Below are 19,836 nucleotides of genomic sequence, written 5' to 3'. Positions count from 1 at the left end.
TACATGTACTGTCTCTTTGGAAGTAAACGACAGTGATTTCTATTCAATAATACTGTGTTATATTTGATTATTTTTCCTGGAGGTAAATGCCACGTACCATATTGTGAAAATTAATTAAAGAAGCCTTATAGAATATATTTTCTCCATGGCCAAACACTTGCACTGGTGTAGAGAGGGTGATTAATTTGTTAAATTTACAAAATTATAATTTTATTTTTTCTGGATATCTAGGCAATCCGTTTTCAAAGTTGCATTTAATACCCAATTGGTTCAACAATAAGGTCTCGGGACAAGACTTCGGAAAATCATACGTTTAACAATCTATATCTGATAATCTTTTCTTTGTCTGAAAACTTCATAAATGAGGATAAAAAAGGTTTTCTTTCATAAATAAATAATGAGTTATGTTCCTTCGTTCCACGGTTTAAACAGCAAGGACGATTGAAACTTAATAATAAATTGTACTAAAAGATGTTGAACATCTTTTTTTAATCTCTTGCTTAATAACTTGTGTGATCTAATATTTAATTTATCAAACTAAAGAGTCCTATTATTTTATATGCATTATATCATGAGGGGTAATATGAACTAATGGCAGAGCAGAAATAATAAGGTATATATAGAATGGTTAGTTAAAAACAAGAAACTTAAGATATTTGTGTAGAAGAGAAAAATAAAGGTTTGAAATTAGATAAATTGATTCTTGATTTCTTACAAAATATAACAAACGCCAAATAAATCTGAAATTGTCTTTTTAAAGAATTGTTTTTCCCTATATGTTGTGTAGAAATCAGTTTTTCAAATGAAGGCATCTTTTTAAATCGTTTATATGACAATTGTGTTTAAGATCAGAAATTAATCTTTTATTTTATTTTGTTTAATGTGTATTTCGTAATTCCTTTTCAATCTTTCTGTTTCACGAAGGAAACATGTATTATTGGTCTATGCTTCTACAAATTTCCCTGCGTTGCAGTTATTGTATCAGTTGTAAAGGGGATACACGAGAAGTCGTTATCTAACAAATTGAATACTGTGATCTTCAGTAGTCTTCCGAAATCTTTCCTTGGGCGTCTACATGTAGCTAAACATAGTATATTGTTTTACTGGTAGAGAACTTATGTCCAAAAACATGTGTATCTCACATACACCACAAGAAGGCCGCCATAAAGCGGAATATCCCCTTCAAAAAAGCATATCAATCCCGATATAAGGTATTACTTGCTCAAACGTTCAATCACTCACCCTAACAAACCCATAACATATACCCTCCAACTTCATTGCAAGAGATAATTGTTGATCCATCTTCGAAATGTTTGAAATAAATATCTTACAAGTCTACCTTTAAACAATACGCCTGTAAAAAATCTATTCAAAATGAAGCGGCTCGAAATAGTATAATTTGTCAATGGGATATCAGCAAAGTAAAACAAGTCCATGCTGATCATCACAGCGAGGTGTTGGTGCGCTAAAACAATGATAAGATCCAATCAATTCATTGTGCAGAACAATTAGCCAGAAGTAACACAAGAAGTCCAACAATAGCCAAATGCTATCAAGACGCAGAACTTCTGCACCTTAGATAGCAAATGATAGAAGATAGTCCGATAGTATTTAAAATATAACCTTTGTCTGAAAACAATGACGGTAAGTGTCTGCGAAACAAACTCAGAACACGATTAATGTAGACTGATCTTTAAAATATGTTCTTACATTTCTGGGTTTTCTTGATGAAAAAGCAAAGCAGCAAAAGAGATGACAACGCACTCTCTTTGAACAACTTTTCAACAGCCAAAAGTCTACAATCAAATGTATTTTAAATCCTATATGCTTCAAGGACTTAGAAAATTAAGATGATGTAATTATTATACTTTGTTATCTATTTTTCAAGATCTACACCCAATTGCAACCATTAGAATGCATTGATCAACTTAACTATATTTTATTCTTAATAATGCGACATTTCATAAAATAATAAAAACTGTAAATGCAACGTAATACATTAACATTTGGGACAAGAATATTTCACTTGCCCATAGAATATGTAAATATATATATATATATTTCTGAACACATACCACTTTCCAAGCTTACAAAACACAAATAAAGTGTTGTGGCCATTGCTCAGTGAATTTTGCATCATCACATTGAGCAGTGATGAATAAGCAATACCGACTAGTTATTTTTTTTCTAGTCACCTGATAATGTAAGCTTGGCGCGTTAAAAATAAAGATATGTATAATTAAAAAGACATTTTCTACAATCTAAATATGAAAAAAAAAAATGGGTGAATAAAACAAACGACAAAGTGATATGTAGGAATAATAAATAGTAAAATCATGCAACATTATTCCATTGACTAGTCACCGCATGCTCCGTTTTGACTCTGATTAGATCGAGGTCAGCTAGAGGTTTGTATTGCACAGGTATAAAACCAGCAGCAAGATGACAATTTGTTGAGACAAATTAACAAGTGTGTTTGATATGCTGTTTTTTAAGAAGTATTTGGAAACTGATATGAGTATTTCTGATTATATTAAAAACGGTATGGCACTTTGCAACTGCATGACATCTTGCCTTCCAAAGCTAATAACGTGTTAAATATTTTAAGGTTTGCAGCACTCGTGTATAAGGACTGGCCACCTTTAGTAAAAGCCTGAAGTACCACCTTCTTTTAACCGTGACGCACCAAAGACTCCACAAGAGTAAATTCATTCCGTTTAGTTTTCCTGGGGGGTTTTAGCACAAAGAGAAACTAAGTTCACCTTCACCGGCTCCACGAGCAACCGTACCATATCCACATCACAAAAAGGGAAGTTGCGCACAATACCCACACATTTTATACCATTTCCGGTTTAATTGTCAATAAAGACATGGACATATTTTCATATATTTTTTAAATAAGTTTTTAATAAATATATATTTCATAAAAATCTTTAAAAAGGTGTTAAAAACTTAAAAATAAATATATCACAGAAAGCAAATGTGCACCAAAACACCTCCAAAACTTAAAACCCAACTAATTTTAATGCCTCAACCATTTTAAAAAACATTGTCCATAATCCTTATTGCACAATTAAACACGTGTCTAAAATACGTCTGTGTTAAAATGATATGAAACCTCTGGCAAAGGTATTCCTGGTAAAATTGTGTGAGTACTTGCACTCGCTTGTGCAATCCCCAATTAAAAAATAAACGCCCATCCCGAACAAAAATATCAAGAGCAAATAACTCTAAAAAATGATATGTATAAATACACTGCCACCATAAAATGCTCTTACGATATTAGTGCTTGTTCCCTTCTTCTTGAAATCACACAAGTGCTATGGCATAAAATAACTGAGTGTATTGCGCAATTCCACGTAATAATGGAGAATAAATTCAAGCAAAAAAGCCACCACCAACACCAAAACAATACAGCACCACCACCACTGCGATTCTAAGTTGTTTATTGCCATTTTTTATGGAAAATTATAGTTTTGATGTTATAATGTATATATATAAAGTTCTAAATCTAACATTGCTACAATCTTATCTACAACATTCTACAAAACATCGTGGGAAGAGTCATATACATCAGCAGTTATTATTATTTTTTTTTTTTACAAAAATGTACAACAATTATGCGTAGGAATGATCATGTTAACAAATATCAGTAAATCTAGACAAGGTAACATTAAAATAATGTATATCTATAGAATTATTTATAATTTATCTGAATTCAAAAAAATCTTTCTTCAAGAAGAACCAAAGAAAAAAAAAATAAAAGACAAAAATCAAAAACTGTTTCTCAAAAACTTTTCTAGTTATTTAAGATTCAAATTTCTGGTGTAAGAAAAGGATATCAAGATCATCTAAAACAGCTTTTTAAAAAATTAAAGCGATTCTTATTTTAGATATTGCACAATTGTAATATCTATACATGTACATTTGTATTCATAATTTTCTCAAAGCAAAAGTGCATAATCCCTATGGCTAAAAATAGCTGTCATGGCTTATATACAACACGTTAATTAATAATCACAACCTCAAAAAATCAAATTATCATGCGCTTGCTATAAACTCAGTATATAATTACTACTATCAGTTAGTATATTACATGTAATAAATTCTAAACAACAAAATATGACTAGAACATTCAAATTTATGTTTGATTTCTTGATATTGCATAGAATTTTTTTTTTTGCATAAAATAGATAACTATAACAGTTATACGTTGATTTTGGAATATAGAATTTCTTTTTTGTAAAGTTTTGACTTATGACAAATTATCATTAAAATCCCTTGCTTCAAGATAATTCTCTTTAAAAAGGGTCTTATTTTCAAGCATGGATAAAAAATACAAAATATCAAAGGCTGTCATGGAGTGATATGTTTTGATATAAACATAAACAACAATAAAAACAAAAACAAAATAAACATGACGCGTATTCACAATCATTTCGTAAATTGTAAAACGGTATAACAATACTTGACTCAATACTCAAATGTAGGCACTTATATATGCATATCAATAATATATAGTTACTTGAAATATTTCTTTTTACTTTTCAAGAAATTAAACAAAATATAAATTTATCGCAGCACTAATAACAAGAATAATTACATGTAGCAACATATTTTTTTGCAGTAATCTGTTCTACTAACAACTCTTAAAATACAAACATGGCAAAATAGTCGGAAATAGAAGTGAGACAGGCAAGAATTTGACTGGAAGTAATATATATAAAATATTGCTAGATTTGCCATGTGTGTTCAGATCTATTTTAAGTTAAAATATGCAAGATCTTTTCAAGAAAAAAAAAAGAGATTAGCAGATTTATATATCTTTACAATTATAATACAATAAACATCATAAAATTACTAAAATAAACATATCTATTTGGACCCTGGAATGTCTGAACACATTGTGTGATTTTCTTTCTTTTCATACTAATTTTTTCACACTGCGTACTTTACCCATGTCAATTTAGGCTAGAAACAGCTCTATAACACACTGTCCAATTGTATGTTTGCTTCTCTGAGCTATTGCACGCTCTGCTTCCGACCGTGTCATGAAGGAAATCAAGGCGTCCCCTGTAAGTCTTCCATCTGGTAAAATCTGAATCTGAATGTTTTCTGGGGTTACCTAGACAAAAATATAATAACCTTTTATTCAAGCCGTTCGTCAAGGATTTCCACTAACAGATTTACTGTTCATACAGAAGTTGAAAAGTGATGACGTAAGATATAAATTTGATAATGATATATAATCATTCATATTTCCATGCCACTTTTAATTACAATATCTTCACTAAATATACTTGAATTAAAAATTAAATTAACTTTTCCAGTTTGAACATGCCAATTTTAAAGTTTAAGAAGGTTACAATAAATACATGTATGATATAAAGTGCTACAACAGAAGGATATAGAAAGGATCATATGATATTGTGAGTATAAGGCTGTGTAATTATAGTATGATTCAACTCAGGTTATTTTAGAACAAATTGTTCACACATTAGTAGAAAACTTCCACCATGTACAGGTGTACATGAAACATATAAAAGTCAAATTCACAAATACATGGTCTCTTAATCATAATTTCTGAGGTGCTGTGCAGTATAGCTTCAACTACTATTAAGCTCAACGTAATTGTAATTTAATTTTAAGCTCTTTTCATCGATCTTTTTTACAATTGCAATGAGCTTTCATATGCTTGTGCACTAATAACAGCAATTTATTTTTCCATATTTCGAAAAAAAGTGTTAGTGAAATATTTCAAGAGTACTGATTATCGGTTAGCAGAAACTATAGGTAACTATGGATACACTCTAGAAGCAATACATAAGCTAGAATTCAAATGCACACTCTTCAAACATACAGGGCTCCATCCTATTCGCATATCCACACACATTTCCCTGTTTTAAATAGACTAGGTTTTCCTTTAGCATTGTTCAAAATCATTTCTCTATTTTGTTTTCAGGTAACAAATCACAATGTTTGTGATTTATAATTTTCAAGATCTTGAATGACAAGTACTTCAAATGATTTCTAAATTTGGAATATGGACCTAAACATACCTCTGGAAAACCTTGAAAGAAGTTCAAAATGTCTTGAACTTGTGCATTGATGGGAAGGCCTCTCAATACGACAAGCGTGGGAGGCCCTGTATGTGTGACATAGGTTTGTGGAGAAATAGGAGGGCTAGGGTACCAGTAAACAATCTGGGGAAAGTAGGCAGGTCTTGGAGCTGCTGCAAGGGGGGCAGACATCATGGTTGGCGGGAAGGCGGCCGTCTGGAGATGCTGTGGCAAGTGGGCAATGGGCAATGATGCCGGCTGCAGTGATGGCAAAGACGTTGGAATGAGTGTGGGCGTAGTTGGGGAGGGAAAGGAAGTCAATCCTGAAATAAAGTGGAGTACACCATCATTGTCTGATAGAAATCCTTAGTGGAAAAATATAAAATCAGTTAATTTATAATTAAATAGAAGTTGTTACCTTGTGAAAGAATGGGTCTCTGTATAAAAGGTATTTGTGGTGGTGAAGGTATAGACGTTGTGGGAATACCATTAGTCAATACGAGATTCATATCCTCCCCAGAGCACTGTATGACGTCAATAATTCTTTTCTTTTGGGCAAACACCATGTGTCTCTTATTTCTATTAATTGTTGTCAGCTGTGCTGACTCCTCTGAATCCATCTGTATAAATGCTTCACCTGAAGGCTCTCCCTAGAGAAACACAAATTTTGCATTATTTTCAAAGATTGATTTAGGTATTGGTAACATGTTTTACTTTGTATTTTCAGAAAAATCAAGCCTGAGAGCAATGAAGTTTAATTGTACCTGTGCTGTATAAACCATGTGAACACCCTGGAAGATTATAAACTGAGAGAATTCGCCCAGGAAGTTCAAAATATCTGTAACCTGAGCGCCACCTGGAATGTTGCGTAACCGGATGCAGTCGCGACGAGTACCGCTTGTAATGAGGCTTTGAGGAATGTAAGGAAGCTGGCTTTGGGGAGTAAGTTGGGTGATTATTGCTGGAAGAGGGGTTTCCTGGGGTTCTGGGTTCCTTGGGTCCATGCTTCTGTTGAGAACCTGTTTTCAGAAATAAACCTTAGGTCAAATATTCGAAAAAAAATTCCATCAAAACGTTTTAAAACTCCTTGTTTTGAATCAACAACCATTAAACCAGTCTGTTCTTCAATACTGATCAATACCTGTTGAACTTCAGCAGTAGTGCTTTTAAAGAGTTCAATGTAGCGTGTTCCCATGATCTCCCTGTGTTTCTTCAGTGCTGAAACTGCATCTTCTTCTGAGGCAAGAAGAACAAAAGCATCACCAGTGGATCTTCCATCAGGATAGTGGACAAAGAGAATCCCTTCTTCTCCATCCAACACCGAAACGGATGGCTCTCGGGCAAAGAACTCTAGCTGTAAGCGCAAAGACAGATAATAGCAACGACAACTTTGACAATGCTTTCATCATGCACCAATATCATAAGCTAGTGTAAATTAGTATCTGCAGGCTGTGCCATCCTTCCTTCTGACGAAGTCGATGGCAAAGATTGACCGAAAACATTTCAATGATGGAACAGCTTTATGTGTTATGATTGTTTTTTTTTGGCAAATATCAAATATAATTATACCTGGAAGCCTGTAGTACATTATTTTCCTTCCCAGTGGTATTTGTTACTACTAATTTGTTAAGCACAACTTGTTTATTAGTGATTAATGAAAAACCCCATATGATATATACCAACACAACAATACGGAGATGAGAGCCCTCCAAAGTCCTGCAGATACCAATATCAGAACGTCTTCAGTTTCAACAGAGGTGTTTCAAAGCAACTTAGTTTGAAGTGACTTTTTGGGTTGTTAGAAAGAGATTGGTCCTACACAAAGACATAAATGACCCCCTTCTTTTCTTGTGAACATGCACTGCGCCCTTCCACTACTGTGAGATAACTATACCTCCTTTAGAAAAAAAGACTTTATAAGCTAAAAATGAACTAGAAAATGCCAAATATAAAGAACCATCTCTTTCTAAAAATGAATTTATAAACGTTGTCAGGTAAAAAACTTTTAAATTGCTTATACAGCTTGCAAATTGATTATTTTCACCATTTTTTTTTTGTATTCCGCCTCAAATAGTTGAAGAAACACCTCCGATCTGATAGAATGAATGAATATATGACCTATTTACCAAGAATTAATTTCATTTGTAAATCGTATGTTACTACGAATACCCCGCTTCACTCCTAAGGTGAAGATATCTGAGTAATTATAGTTGTAGCCTGCAACCAACCCTTAACTGCCCCGCACCGTCGGAAAACTTGCAATACAACTGGATCATCACTGGCACCAAAATTTCCATATCCAATATGGCGACAAAACATGAATTATCTCCCCTATAACCGTAACCTCCCTTAGCGTCCACACGCATTCCCTTTTATGAATATTACTTATTGGGGTCCTTCAACTTACCTGTATTCAGCTCAGAAAATGTTTTAGCAATTTTGCTAAAACCGCATGCTGAAAAATGTATCATGTTAAGCAAATTTTGTACATACATCATGCATAGGTAATCTGAGTTCATACTAAGTAGTTATAAATATGCAAAGTTTTGCAGAGTAAATGAAGGACTCTGTGTATGCTTAAATCCTAAATAATAAAAGCCTGTATATATAATGTAGTTCCTGCAAATAGATGGTTTCGATACATACCACTTGTTGCGCAGTGGCTGTAAATGGCAATCCACGCATGCGTATAATGACCTGTCCCCCTCTTGAAAGAAATGCTTGCGCTTCTGAATTACTACCTGAAAACAAGTTGTCAATCATTTTTGAGATCTGAATTATATATAACAATTCTGTATTCAAATAAGTCCTTTGAATAAGCCAATTCTTTCAATATAATTCTTAGAATGAACCCTAACTTGATAAAACTTACCACCAGCAACGTTAACAAAATCTTTTCCTGTGGCTTTATATACTTCTATGTATCTCTGTCCAATATGATGTTTATGTCTTTTCAGTGCTAGATCTCTATTTTCTTCATTTTCTAATCTCACTAATGCTTCCCCATTTCTCCTACCCTGTGGACTTAAGCAAAGCGCTACGCCACCTCTGTTGGAGGAAATAGGACAGTTGTTAACTTAAGTACTTAATTATTATTTCATCAAGGAATATTATTTATCTAATAGATGATATAAGGACGTACTTTGCAATGTTTAATCCTTTGAAGAATCGTGCAATATCTTGGTCGGAAGACTGCCATGGAAGACCGCGAGCTCGAACAACATGGTTGTCATCCACGATGTCCGATTTACTGCTGCAATGGTATTATTAAATAATCATTCGAATGAATAAAAATATGTTTTGGTTGAATTTCTTCACATTTTTTTTACAGAGAAGTATGTTTTTATAAATGTAAAAATGTGCGTAAATAACTGGGTTTGTGAACATGTTGAATTAGGCATCAGTTTTTCTAATTACTAAAATTAATTAATAAGAAGGTTTAATTTAACTATTATTGAATGCTGCCAGCTGCGCAAATGTAAGTGATAATCCAATGATCTTATTTTTATTTATTTAACAAAATGACTAAATATTGATTTTCTGCGCTTGCGCTCAACATGTTGCCAAAGTAGCAGTCACGACTACCGTAAAAGGGACAGATGTCGCAAAATATCGTGATTACAGCGCTTACCATATACCGGGTTCTAAACGTTCGTTTATTATTTCTGGTTCCCCAAACACGTGCCCTACAATTAAAAGAAGAGCACATAGAAACACATTGTGTAGCTTCGCATGTGGTAGATGAAGATCAGGAAATGTACAATACATCTACGGACTGAGAACCGCTATTTTATCTTGTATAGTTATCTAACGTGTTGACAGTATCTTGCTGTTTTGTTTTAATAAAGTCTCCAATGGAATTAATCAGACTAAAAATCAGAACTTGTTATAAGCTATAGACAAATATCTATGATCTCAGTATCTTGCTAAAGAGATCAATTTTGTCCAAGATAACGATTTTTACATTTTCTGAAAAGTATAACAGATAGAATTTAACAGATATATGGAATTGATATGCGTGAAATTTGCAAAACGCATTGTTTTTATGTCTTTTGTTTAAAAATGCTGATGAATTTTGTTTTGTAACTAAATAAATTTCACAACTGCAACACACGATTATTTTTGTGTGATATGTCTGTGACATTTGGATATATCAATTAGCAAAGTGACAAAGCTGCAAACATAGATGTCGACTTCAAAGACATTTAAAAATGCGAGTGTGAACTCAAACGTAAAAAAAACTATAGTCCTCTTTTTAGACCTTGAAATTGTTACTACACAAGAAGAAGAAGAAAATCTGCTATTTGTCCTATACGTAACAACTGGCATTCTAAAATCGGGAGACAAAGGGGGGGGGGGTAAAGAATGTTATATTTACCATCGTTGATTAATCTGTGTAGAACGTTCGCCATTTCTTGACATTGTCGAATTCCATATTCCACAGAGTTGTCCTCTTGTAATCCTAAATCTAATGGATTGAGTCAAGGAAAAATACTAACCCATTCACATTTCCGTTAGTAATTGAAAGATCTTTTATATTTTATTATATGAATTTTTTTCACAGTATGGGTGTAATACTTCAAACAAATTAAAATGTAATTATTAACTTCCAATTTATTGTAGTGGTTAAGATATTTAAAAAACTTCCCCACGAAAAAAAAATGTGTGTGCTGATATCAAATAGATCAAAAAAATAAACGCGAACGATGATTATCAAAACTATATTTACACATCCATTAAATAGTTATGTCAAGTTACATCTTTAAAAGACATGGGTGTTTTAGAAGACATAAACGCACTGCAGTGTGTAAACAATAAAAGAAACCACCTTTTTTTAAAGAAACATTCATTTGCGAAAAAGGGGACGACAGAAAAATAAAATGGAGCCATGAATATCCTTTTTCGTAATCGCCGTGGCGATTTTCTTTTGTAGTATTATAGTCAACTAGAGATTATTTTTGAAGATTGTTTTGATGTCAACGTTAAAATAAAACAAATGCATGTATGACTTTTGAAAACAAGGAACAGCTAGTATGACCGAGGATAAAGTGATTTATTCGGTTCGGAATGGATGGATGGAAGGTGTTTTTTGTGTATCCCTGGGGCGAAAAACTTGAGTAATCACCGAATAAACCGTTCTGACAAGGGAATGTTTTGTTTTATCAGTGTGTACGGAATAAGTTAAGTTTCTCCTAAAGGGCATTTACTAAGGATTTAGTTGTAAGCTGTAAAAACAAAATATCAAGATCTATTCCCTTGTACAGATATTTTCACAACATACAAAAAAAATTGCTCCTGGAAGAATACAAGTTGTTGAATGTTTTTGTTGTCTTCTTTAAGTAGTGTAAAACATGTTTTCCCCCCTCAAATTCATGTATCATGTACAAGATCGATTTTTCAAGTTGTTTAATACCTATGTAAATGAGTTATGTTTAGAACGAAGTATCTTTATGTAAGTTACGGTGCAATCTGACGGATCACCGCCAAGACTTTAATCGTAAGAGCAATGACACATGATCACTTTTAACAAAATAAATTGCAGAAGAAAGGGACTTCGATAAAGATTTTAAGATTCTCGAGCATTTGTCTTATACGATAAGCCTAAAGTCTTCGACGACTTCACGTTTCACGGCTAAGAAACGGTTTTACTCGAGTTTTAACAAAGCCCTCTCCCAAAACTTGGAGATCCTCGATCTACAGAAAATCAATCCTCAATATCAGCTATTGTGCTTTTGTCGATATCGATACCCTTGTCTTTAAAATTCCAGTCTTACGTATCTTGCACATTCCCCTTAAAAATTTCTCGACCACAAATTTGAATATAGTGTACCACAATATATTCTTTTTAACTTTTTAACCAAAGTCATTAAATTAGAAAAATATTTTTGAGATTAGCTTTTCTTTGATCTGATAGATTGCATTATTTGTGATCTGGAACCAAAACTTTCAGTTTTTGTGTTAGTTTGGGGGTCTTTATGACAATAGAAGATGGCCTTTCTGATAACAGTCATTGTGTGGAACTTGGAAGATTTACGCTTAATGAAAAGAGATAAGGACTCGCAGAAATTGAAACTAGGATACCTTCTACAACAATAGTAGAGACTCATCCACCAATGTCAAAAAAAACAAAGAACCAAGTGACATCAAACTTCGCCTGGGTCAAGCAAGACAAAGGGGTTAGAATGGTAAATTGTCGTCAAAAAGAAAATGAGAAAGTTTTTTTGAGCAAGTCTGAACGTAATATCAAACAACCGCTATGCGATCAGCAAAAGAAACAAAAAAGAGTGAATGCTAAAATACCTAGTGTGAGCAACTACATATACATAAACTATAAACATGATTAAAATCACGTGATCGTATTTATTATTTCAAAAAAGAAGAAAATCAGAAGACACCTTTTCACAAAAATCCTAGTCGCATGTTATCGCATATAAAAATTAAGATTTCCTCCATTTTCCGCATCCAAAGACTGTTTATCAAATGAAAATAAAAAGGGAAATCGGTATTTTTATTTACATTTATAAAAATAAATTTTTAGTATGTATAAGCTTCTAAATGTTTAAGAAAGCCTTAGGCAATGTAAATTCACAAACCGTGACTTTTTCTACCAAGATAGCTTGAATACAATCAAGCATAGCGCTGTCACCAACGTATATCCTGGGGCAAAGAGATCTTCGTCCCACGAAAAAATAGATGAACATCTACTAAGAAATCTTAAATCTCTGTCTTAGTACAGGAAATCGTCATATCTCTCTCTATAATGCACTTAAATTTTAATATTGCTTCATATCTGAGCTGCATTAAAAATTGAAAGCTGAACACTTTTGTTTCTCTTCATTTCCTCCAAGGTTAATGCACGAAGAAATTGACATAAAGCTGTGATTATTTTTACATTAATTAGCATAAATTGTTCATCAACTTGCATAAATCTCTTTACTGTCTTTCGCATGTAAATAATCTTATTTTCGAAGTTTATATTACTCCAATCCGAGTTGTGCGACCATATAAAATGTTGCTGCATAGCAACCTCGGGCAAATAATCAGAGAGATCTAGGAAGTCAGTGATGGTTAACATAAAGGATGGAGCCAGGGGTGTGTGTGTTTTGATAAAGAATTTTAGCTTTTATCCTTGGGACAAGATGGTATATTTCTGGCGATGGTCAACCTGAATCTTCAGATGTGACAGATATCGTCGAGCCAAACCCTGTCCAAATGTATGGCTACGAGAATATAAAAGCCCCATCTCCAGTTCCTTTATGACACATAACTTGTTATATGGCCACAAACCACACACAATTTGCCTTTCCTTGCAAACAAAGGAGAAACAAAAACAAATCGGACACTTGTACAAAATCGCCTCCATTTTTTATTAACATGACTGTTTTTATATGTAACCTTAAGAAGAATCTAAAACACTCTGGTATAGGAGAAAATCTAAAAAGAACGCTTACAGGGGGGCTCATAGGAAAGCTCATAAACTAAATTAAAAATAGCTGTGTGAATAATCCATTCACAGAAGAGGTTGTTTCACTGCATTCAGATACTGATAAGGAAATCTTAAATCAGGAAGGGGTCGGGTACACTACCCGGAGTGATGCAAACAATACCGAGTTATCACTAGACATCACAGCTATGACAAACAAGGATGAGGGCGAATTTTACCCAACATTGGCCTTGCCAGCAAACAAAGAAATCAACAACATCGCTATGACGAGGATTTCCGAAAGTAATTGTAGTGGCTTATGTCTAAAGAAAATGAGCATAAATGCGCATAAACGGCTATGGTTACTAAATGTTTTGTTTATCAATGTTTTTCAGGTTTCTTGTGATATGAGAAAGACTAAAGCATGGATCAATTTTGCAAAACTTCTGCTTGATCAGCTGCAACCTATCTATTCCTATCATAAAATTAACTTTAACACCCCCTCCCCCAAAAGATATGACTAAAACTCCTATCTGGTAAACAAAAGATCATTCGTGGAGAATGCAATATTAGTTATGATCGATGGTCAACAAAAACTCCATAAAACAAATGTGTGTATTCGGGCAAAGATCGACACACAGTACGTACATGTAGGTTTCAACAGTAATCGGTACAGTAGTAGCCATTCCACGAACGATTACGACAGGTTTTGGGGTAATCGGCTAAATAAACACTGGTTGGACGTATAATCTGTAAACCTATTTCTATTTCAAAGGATAGCAGTCCCCCGATCTACCCGTGCTCAGCCTAATCCAACCTGACTAAACATCAACGGATTGTACTTTCATTTTGGGGACTTTAAATTACACTTTCCATTCTTTTCGCGATTAATCCTGTTTCTCCTAATTCCGTGTGTTTGTTTTTCTCATTAATTTTGCTTCTTTGTTTGGTGCCTTCATGAATATATTTAATTCTTTTAGTTATGTATAACGCCAACTTTTGGTTTACTCAGCTAAGAGGAATTCTGATATACTTATCGATATACCGCGACCAATTTTTTTAAAACAGAAATGTTGACGAGAAAACTTTTGACAATAGCTTAAAAAGTATTAGAGTATTTCACGACTTTTGAAAATGAGTGTGAATTACTCGGAACAAGCATTATCAAACTTTTTTTCCGCTCTTTCTTAAGAGGTCTAATTAAAACGTCAGGTTAGAATAACTATGCCATTCTGGGTGTTTAATAATTACGCTCTACTGGGAGAAATTCAAAAGGCACAACCGTAACATATTTTTGAATAAATATGTAGAGATGAAACGCGATATGAAATATTTTAAATGAAATATGGAGGCTCAAAATAATTGAAGAGTTACCCGTAAGTTCGAACAGTGTTATTTTTAAATTTGTTATAAATAAGTCAGATAATTTGTTATGCACATGATAATACTCACAAATTCCAATCGCAAGATTTCTTCATTGTATAAATTTTGCATAAAAAAGGATACAGTCCAGCATAGATTTGATATTGGGTATATTATCTGTTTTGTAGAACTTCTTGAATTCTTTCCGCAAGTCGTAAAACTTATAAAAATAGGAGGGCAGTGAAATGTTTTTGTTTGTGGTTTCTGGATGAAGACACTGGCGCAGATGTAACTGTCCGTCTGTTAACACACAGAAAGATTTCCCTCCGTGTTCAGGGTGAACTCCCTTGGAAGACAAAAATCTGTCGAACTGTGAATGAAAAATAAACTTGCATTAAGTATATTGCAATGGATCAACTATGACACAAATGTATCAATACAGAGTTTCGTTTTACTTTATTTGGGGAAATGGTGCTCTTGCATGTCAGAAAAAAACCATGGGATGTTTATATACATGCATTCTTTGAGTTGGATAGTTCGTAAAATATTTGTTACATTAACATATTTATGGATAGGGCTATATGATGACATTACCAAACCAGACTGTTATTTAATGTCTATGGATAATTTAAAAAAAAAAAAAGATCTTGACCATCAATCAACACACAGATTGACCTTCTTTCCTTCTTTCAGAGCCTTATTATTTTGATTTATTTCTTTACACTAATCTGCAGCTGAATTTGGTGTAAACTTTTGTGGAGTTTTTTTACAACATGGAGTTTTTTGCAGACGTTTTTTCTGTTGTCTGTAGCAGTACAACTTGTCGTCTGCCTGTTACATTTTAGGACAGGTTTCATTTTTCTCATGACACTAAGAGAATTACGATAACGTTGAAAGTAGTCAGGTGCCCTTAGATATTTTATGAGTACCTGCTTAATCTTAACAGGTGTATTCTCTTATATAATTCTAAAAAGGGACAGCAACCCCTTGGCTATTTATCCCCTCATTTAGAATTTAAGATGTCATGGGTAAAGAAAAAAATATCCCTGACCGAATTTCCCCCCTGAAACAAGCAAAAGTCAGCTGTTTAGGTCCCAAGTCTCTATTACTCGCATGACATTTATAAGTAATTCACAAAATTGGACAATTTATATCTGTATCATATAATTGTACATTTTCGCTATTTGTGTCTTCCTCATCATTCAACCCAGAGACACGTGTAGCCGGCAGTATGTTACAATCGTTATCAAAGTGAAAAGGCAAAATTCATCCATAACTTTGCTGAATACGCCATATATAGAAATTATTTCCCAACGATATAAATATTCCATCTGACCAGCTGCCGCCGCTTTTCATCAGCAGTACCTCTCCTCTCGGTAAGAATTGTTGGACAAGATGTTACCAACACGATGTTCGAATGTATGGGCTAAAATGTACGTCATCGATTGGAAAAAAGTTGACGACAGGTTGCGATTGGAAAGAATATGGAAAAAGGGCACTCCAAATGCGCCAGAGCAAGTGGTCATTTATTAAATATTCACCAAAATAAATTACAGCAAATTAATTTGATTATTAGTTTTTTTTGTGGAGACATTTGATAATTAAAGCAGCAATAAATTATTCACAAATCATTAGTGTCCCTCAAGTTTTTGGAAAATTAGATATACGGTATATGTCATATTTGTCCTCGCAATGTATCTAATTATCCAAAAAATATTTTCTCCTGACGTTAACACAATCATTTATCATGCAAGTCAGGCGAGAAAATGTCATTCAGAGACGGACTGACACAGTTTCACTTGCAGTGGTTTTACTCCCTGAGTCTAAATCTGAAGGCAAATTGAACGTTCGCAAGGAATTTAAATGCAGATATTTATACGTATATATGAATGGTGAACCCATTGTTGCATTATTATTTAGCTCCGTTGGATGTTTGTCAATCAACAGCTGATGTTGTTTGCTTAAGATTGTACAGGCATACAACAATGTTCACTTCTGAATTGGGGGAGTAAACAAAAATGAAATATACACTCATAAAGTCGCGTGGATATTCGTACGCGTGTATCTAGAACTGGGTGGTAAATATTAACATAAAAGGGCATTAAGTATGGAATAAATATCAGTAAGAGGTTTTTCGATGGTTGTCAAATAGATAGCTTATGAGGGCTTGATAAGAAATATACACCGGGATGTAAACTTCATAGGGAGGGGGATGTAAAAATGTAAACAATCTCACCTCATCCAGGATGTGTTCTAGAGGCTGAGAATGTTTGACAGCTTCCTCATTCAGACCAGTCTCTGTCTTACATTCTTCTGTAAGCACTGTTTCTGTGGTCTCAGAGGGTTGAGGCTTGACATAATGTTGCTGTACTGCAACTACCTATATGAAATCATAAATAGAATGGTTAATCTAAGAAAATATAAAATAAAAGTAAGAGGAAATGTCTTTTAAAAATGTTGTCAAGATGAGTCATTTGTTGTGCTTTGTCAATAAAGCCGGTTTTGCTTGTATATGGTACATTAATAATCGTGTGAACACTTCCCAATTTCAACCTGCTGTGAAAACATTAACGTACATTGACACATTTAAAGACACCATATGGCGAGTGATTAATGCAGAATTAAGTTTTGGGGAGTTTTAGTCAAAATGTCATGAAATGTACAAAGTGAAATAAACACTACACACCTATCGACAGGTAAAAATAGGCCAGAGTAAACGTGATTATTTTTAGTTAAGAAGGGGTCTACCGTCTTGTGTTTACATACTTCTGGTATGTCTATTCACTTAGATCGAGTGTAATGTATCGAATGATTAATAGTACAGAAATGTCATACCTAAATAACTTATCTCAAGTGAAGGAAAAAAAAGTTTCTAAGTTTTAAAAGTAAAGTGTACACAAAACCGCGTGTTCAACACAGGTGAATGAAAACCGGATGGCCATATGTGTATTTATGTGTGTGTGTTTTGAAGTGGGTTACGTGTAGAAGTTTAGATAAAAGTTTCCTCTCACCTTGCAGTTCAGTACGTCGAATAATAGATACACGAAGAGCACAATTTGTTCCTCGTCCACACCTAAATCTTCCCCATTCTTGCCAGCAGTGGCACAGAAAGTCACTACTAAATGAGAGGTAGCCATATCGTGCTACCTGTGTCCAGAATACCTGCGTTATGAACTCTTTAATGCAAATGAAATGTTTTGTCACGGCGATCACCCATGTGCGTCGTCGCGGGACTTTTTATCCTAGGGCAATCTTATTGGTCCTGTCTTCTCTTATTTACGTGGCACTCGAACGAAAATACCGCCTTGTCTGCGTGCGCAAATTCTCTTATATATTGCACACTGTTTCTGAAAAATATAAAATTACCTTAAAACAAGCTGTTACCTTCTGAAAATTCGTACATGACAAAAGAGACCCCCTAATCAATAGTCTAGATCGAAATTTTGACGACTTAAGACCTGTGATTGAATGCTTTAAATCTCCGCGTTGAATTGTCAACAAAACTGACAAAGGTTCCCGCTGTCATTACTGCTCTGATGGGCAATGTGCATTGTTTAAAGTAGATGACAACTTATCATGAACGCTAATCTAACAACAATTGCATAAAACAACACAAAACCTTGTACAGTAACACGGTATCTTATATTGTCTTAAATATCAAAACCCGTCGGTGGGCACAGTTCTCAAATACAATGTTTGCAAGAACAGGTCTCAGAAATAATTAAAATGATGGTTCCTCAACTATTTTAAGAAAAATTAATTCAAAATTATTTCATAAAGGGAAACGTGATCATTGAAGTGACTCTTAAAACTTTAACCCCTTAATTTTCAAAACGCATAAGTATCATACATTAAATTTAATAGAATTCCCGTCAACTTACCAAAGTTTCAATGGTCGCAAAATTCCCAGCACACTATAATAAATATACATATACGCCCAAGTCTTGTATGAAGTCGAAAGAGCCTCTATGACATGTATATATAATAATCTGTAAATCTTTTAATCCGACAACAGATATTATGCCTTAGTCTTAGCCCCCGGGGTCGACTTCTAAATTACCTGTGTTATCAGATTCGACTGGTTATCGCAACAGGTGTGAAAATTCCGGACGAAAACCTCAGGACAGTAACAGCGGACAATTTTCCGCCTAGCGGCTCGTGATAAAATTAGATAAAATCATTAAGAATAATTATGAGTAATATCCAGTTTTGCCTTTTGTTACACTTGCAATATTTTCCACAATAGACCCACCGTATGGTTTATTGGGATAATTTAGTGCCTGTCGACTTATTTAGGGTTTGATATTGTTGCCATTACTCACCAATGCTCACTAGAATAATTGAACTTTTAGACACAATTGGTAAAAATATGGGATACACAGTCGTAATGTTATTATGACGACTTCCAACTTTATAAAATTTAGGAAATTAAACATTCTGCTGGCATATATAAATGCTCAGAAAATTTATTCACCTCATTGCATGGAAAGTCTTTTACCTGCTTTAGAGATGTCCTTGAATTACATGACGTATACTACAAATGAAAGAAAAAGAACAACGCTAGCATTTAATACGTGTGCCCGGACATTAGTGAAGAATTTTGAAATATTTGTTTTGCGCAAGAAAAGAAATTTTCACTTTATAAGGTTTTCATAATACATGTATTTAGTCGCCCGTTTACATAAAAGAACATGTATAATTTCTCCGTAACTTTCCCCTATATTCTGGTACATGTATTTACTTTCCCCCAATACATATTATTTTATTGAAACAATATGGGATTATGGGTGGTTTCGTGTATATCATTTGCAAACATATAAGAATAAAGAATTCAAAACCACTTGTAAATAAAAAATATATATATATAGAAATTTAAAGTAAATTCCAGTCTCTTTGCATATAGAAAGCCGACAAAAGACTAAATTTTTAACTAAAGTCAAGACATAAAAAAATCTAAACATTCAAGAAAAAAGTTGTACCATTGACTAAAAA

At 33.7% G+C, this 19,836-nt stretch overlaps 1 protein-coding gene across 2 annotated transcripts; it reads right to left on the bottom strand.

Moving 5' to 3' along the window:
* Positions 1-1,851: 1,851 nt before the first annotated feature.
* Positions 1,852-18,191, bottom strand: LOC134236375 (epithelial splicing regulatory protein 1-like). Of its 2 annotated transcripts, none has more exons than XM_062718540.1 (13): positions 17,856-18,191; positions 17,081-17,224; positions 14,989-15,214; positions 10,438-10,527; positions 9,691-9,745; positions 9,202-9,312; positions 8,932-9,107; positions 8,706-8,800; positions 7,201-7,413; positions 6,824-7,078; positions 6,478-6,709; positions 6,060-6,382; positions 1,852-5,125 (listed from the first exon to the last, which is right to left on the bottom strand). In XM_062718540.1, the coding sequence occupies exons 1-13, from the start codon at positions 17,979-17,981 to the stop codon at positions 4,967-4,969; spliced, it is 2,205 nt and encodes a 734-aa protein (XP_062574524.1). In that variant the 5' UTR covers positions 17,982-18,191; the 3' UTR covers positions 1,852-4,966. The 2 variants fall into 2 exon arrangements, with proteins under 2 accessions (XP_062574524.1, XP_062574531.1); XM_062718547.1 differs by having other exon boundaries at positions 4,986-5,125; positions 6,193-6,382.
* Positions 18,192-19,836: the final 1,645 nt, after the last annotated feature.

The sequence above is a fragment of the Saccostrea cucullata genome, unplaced genomic scaffold, assembly GCF_032062105.1.
Source record: "Saccostrea cucullata isolate Sc308-1 unplaced genomic scaffold, CSIRO_AGI_Scuc_v1 ctg1925, whole genome shotgun sequence".
In the NCBI taxonomy this organism is placed as follows: Eukaryota; Metazoa; Mollusca; class Bivalvia; order Ostreida; family Ostreidae; genus Saccostrea; species Saccostrea cuccullata.
Note: the sequence above shows the minus strand (reverse complement) of the source record. Positions and strands in the feature narration are given on the sequence as shown.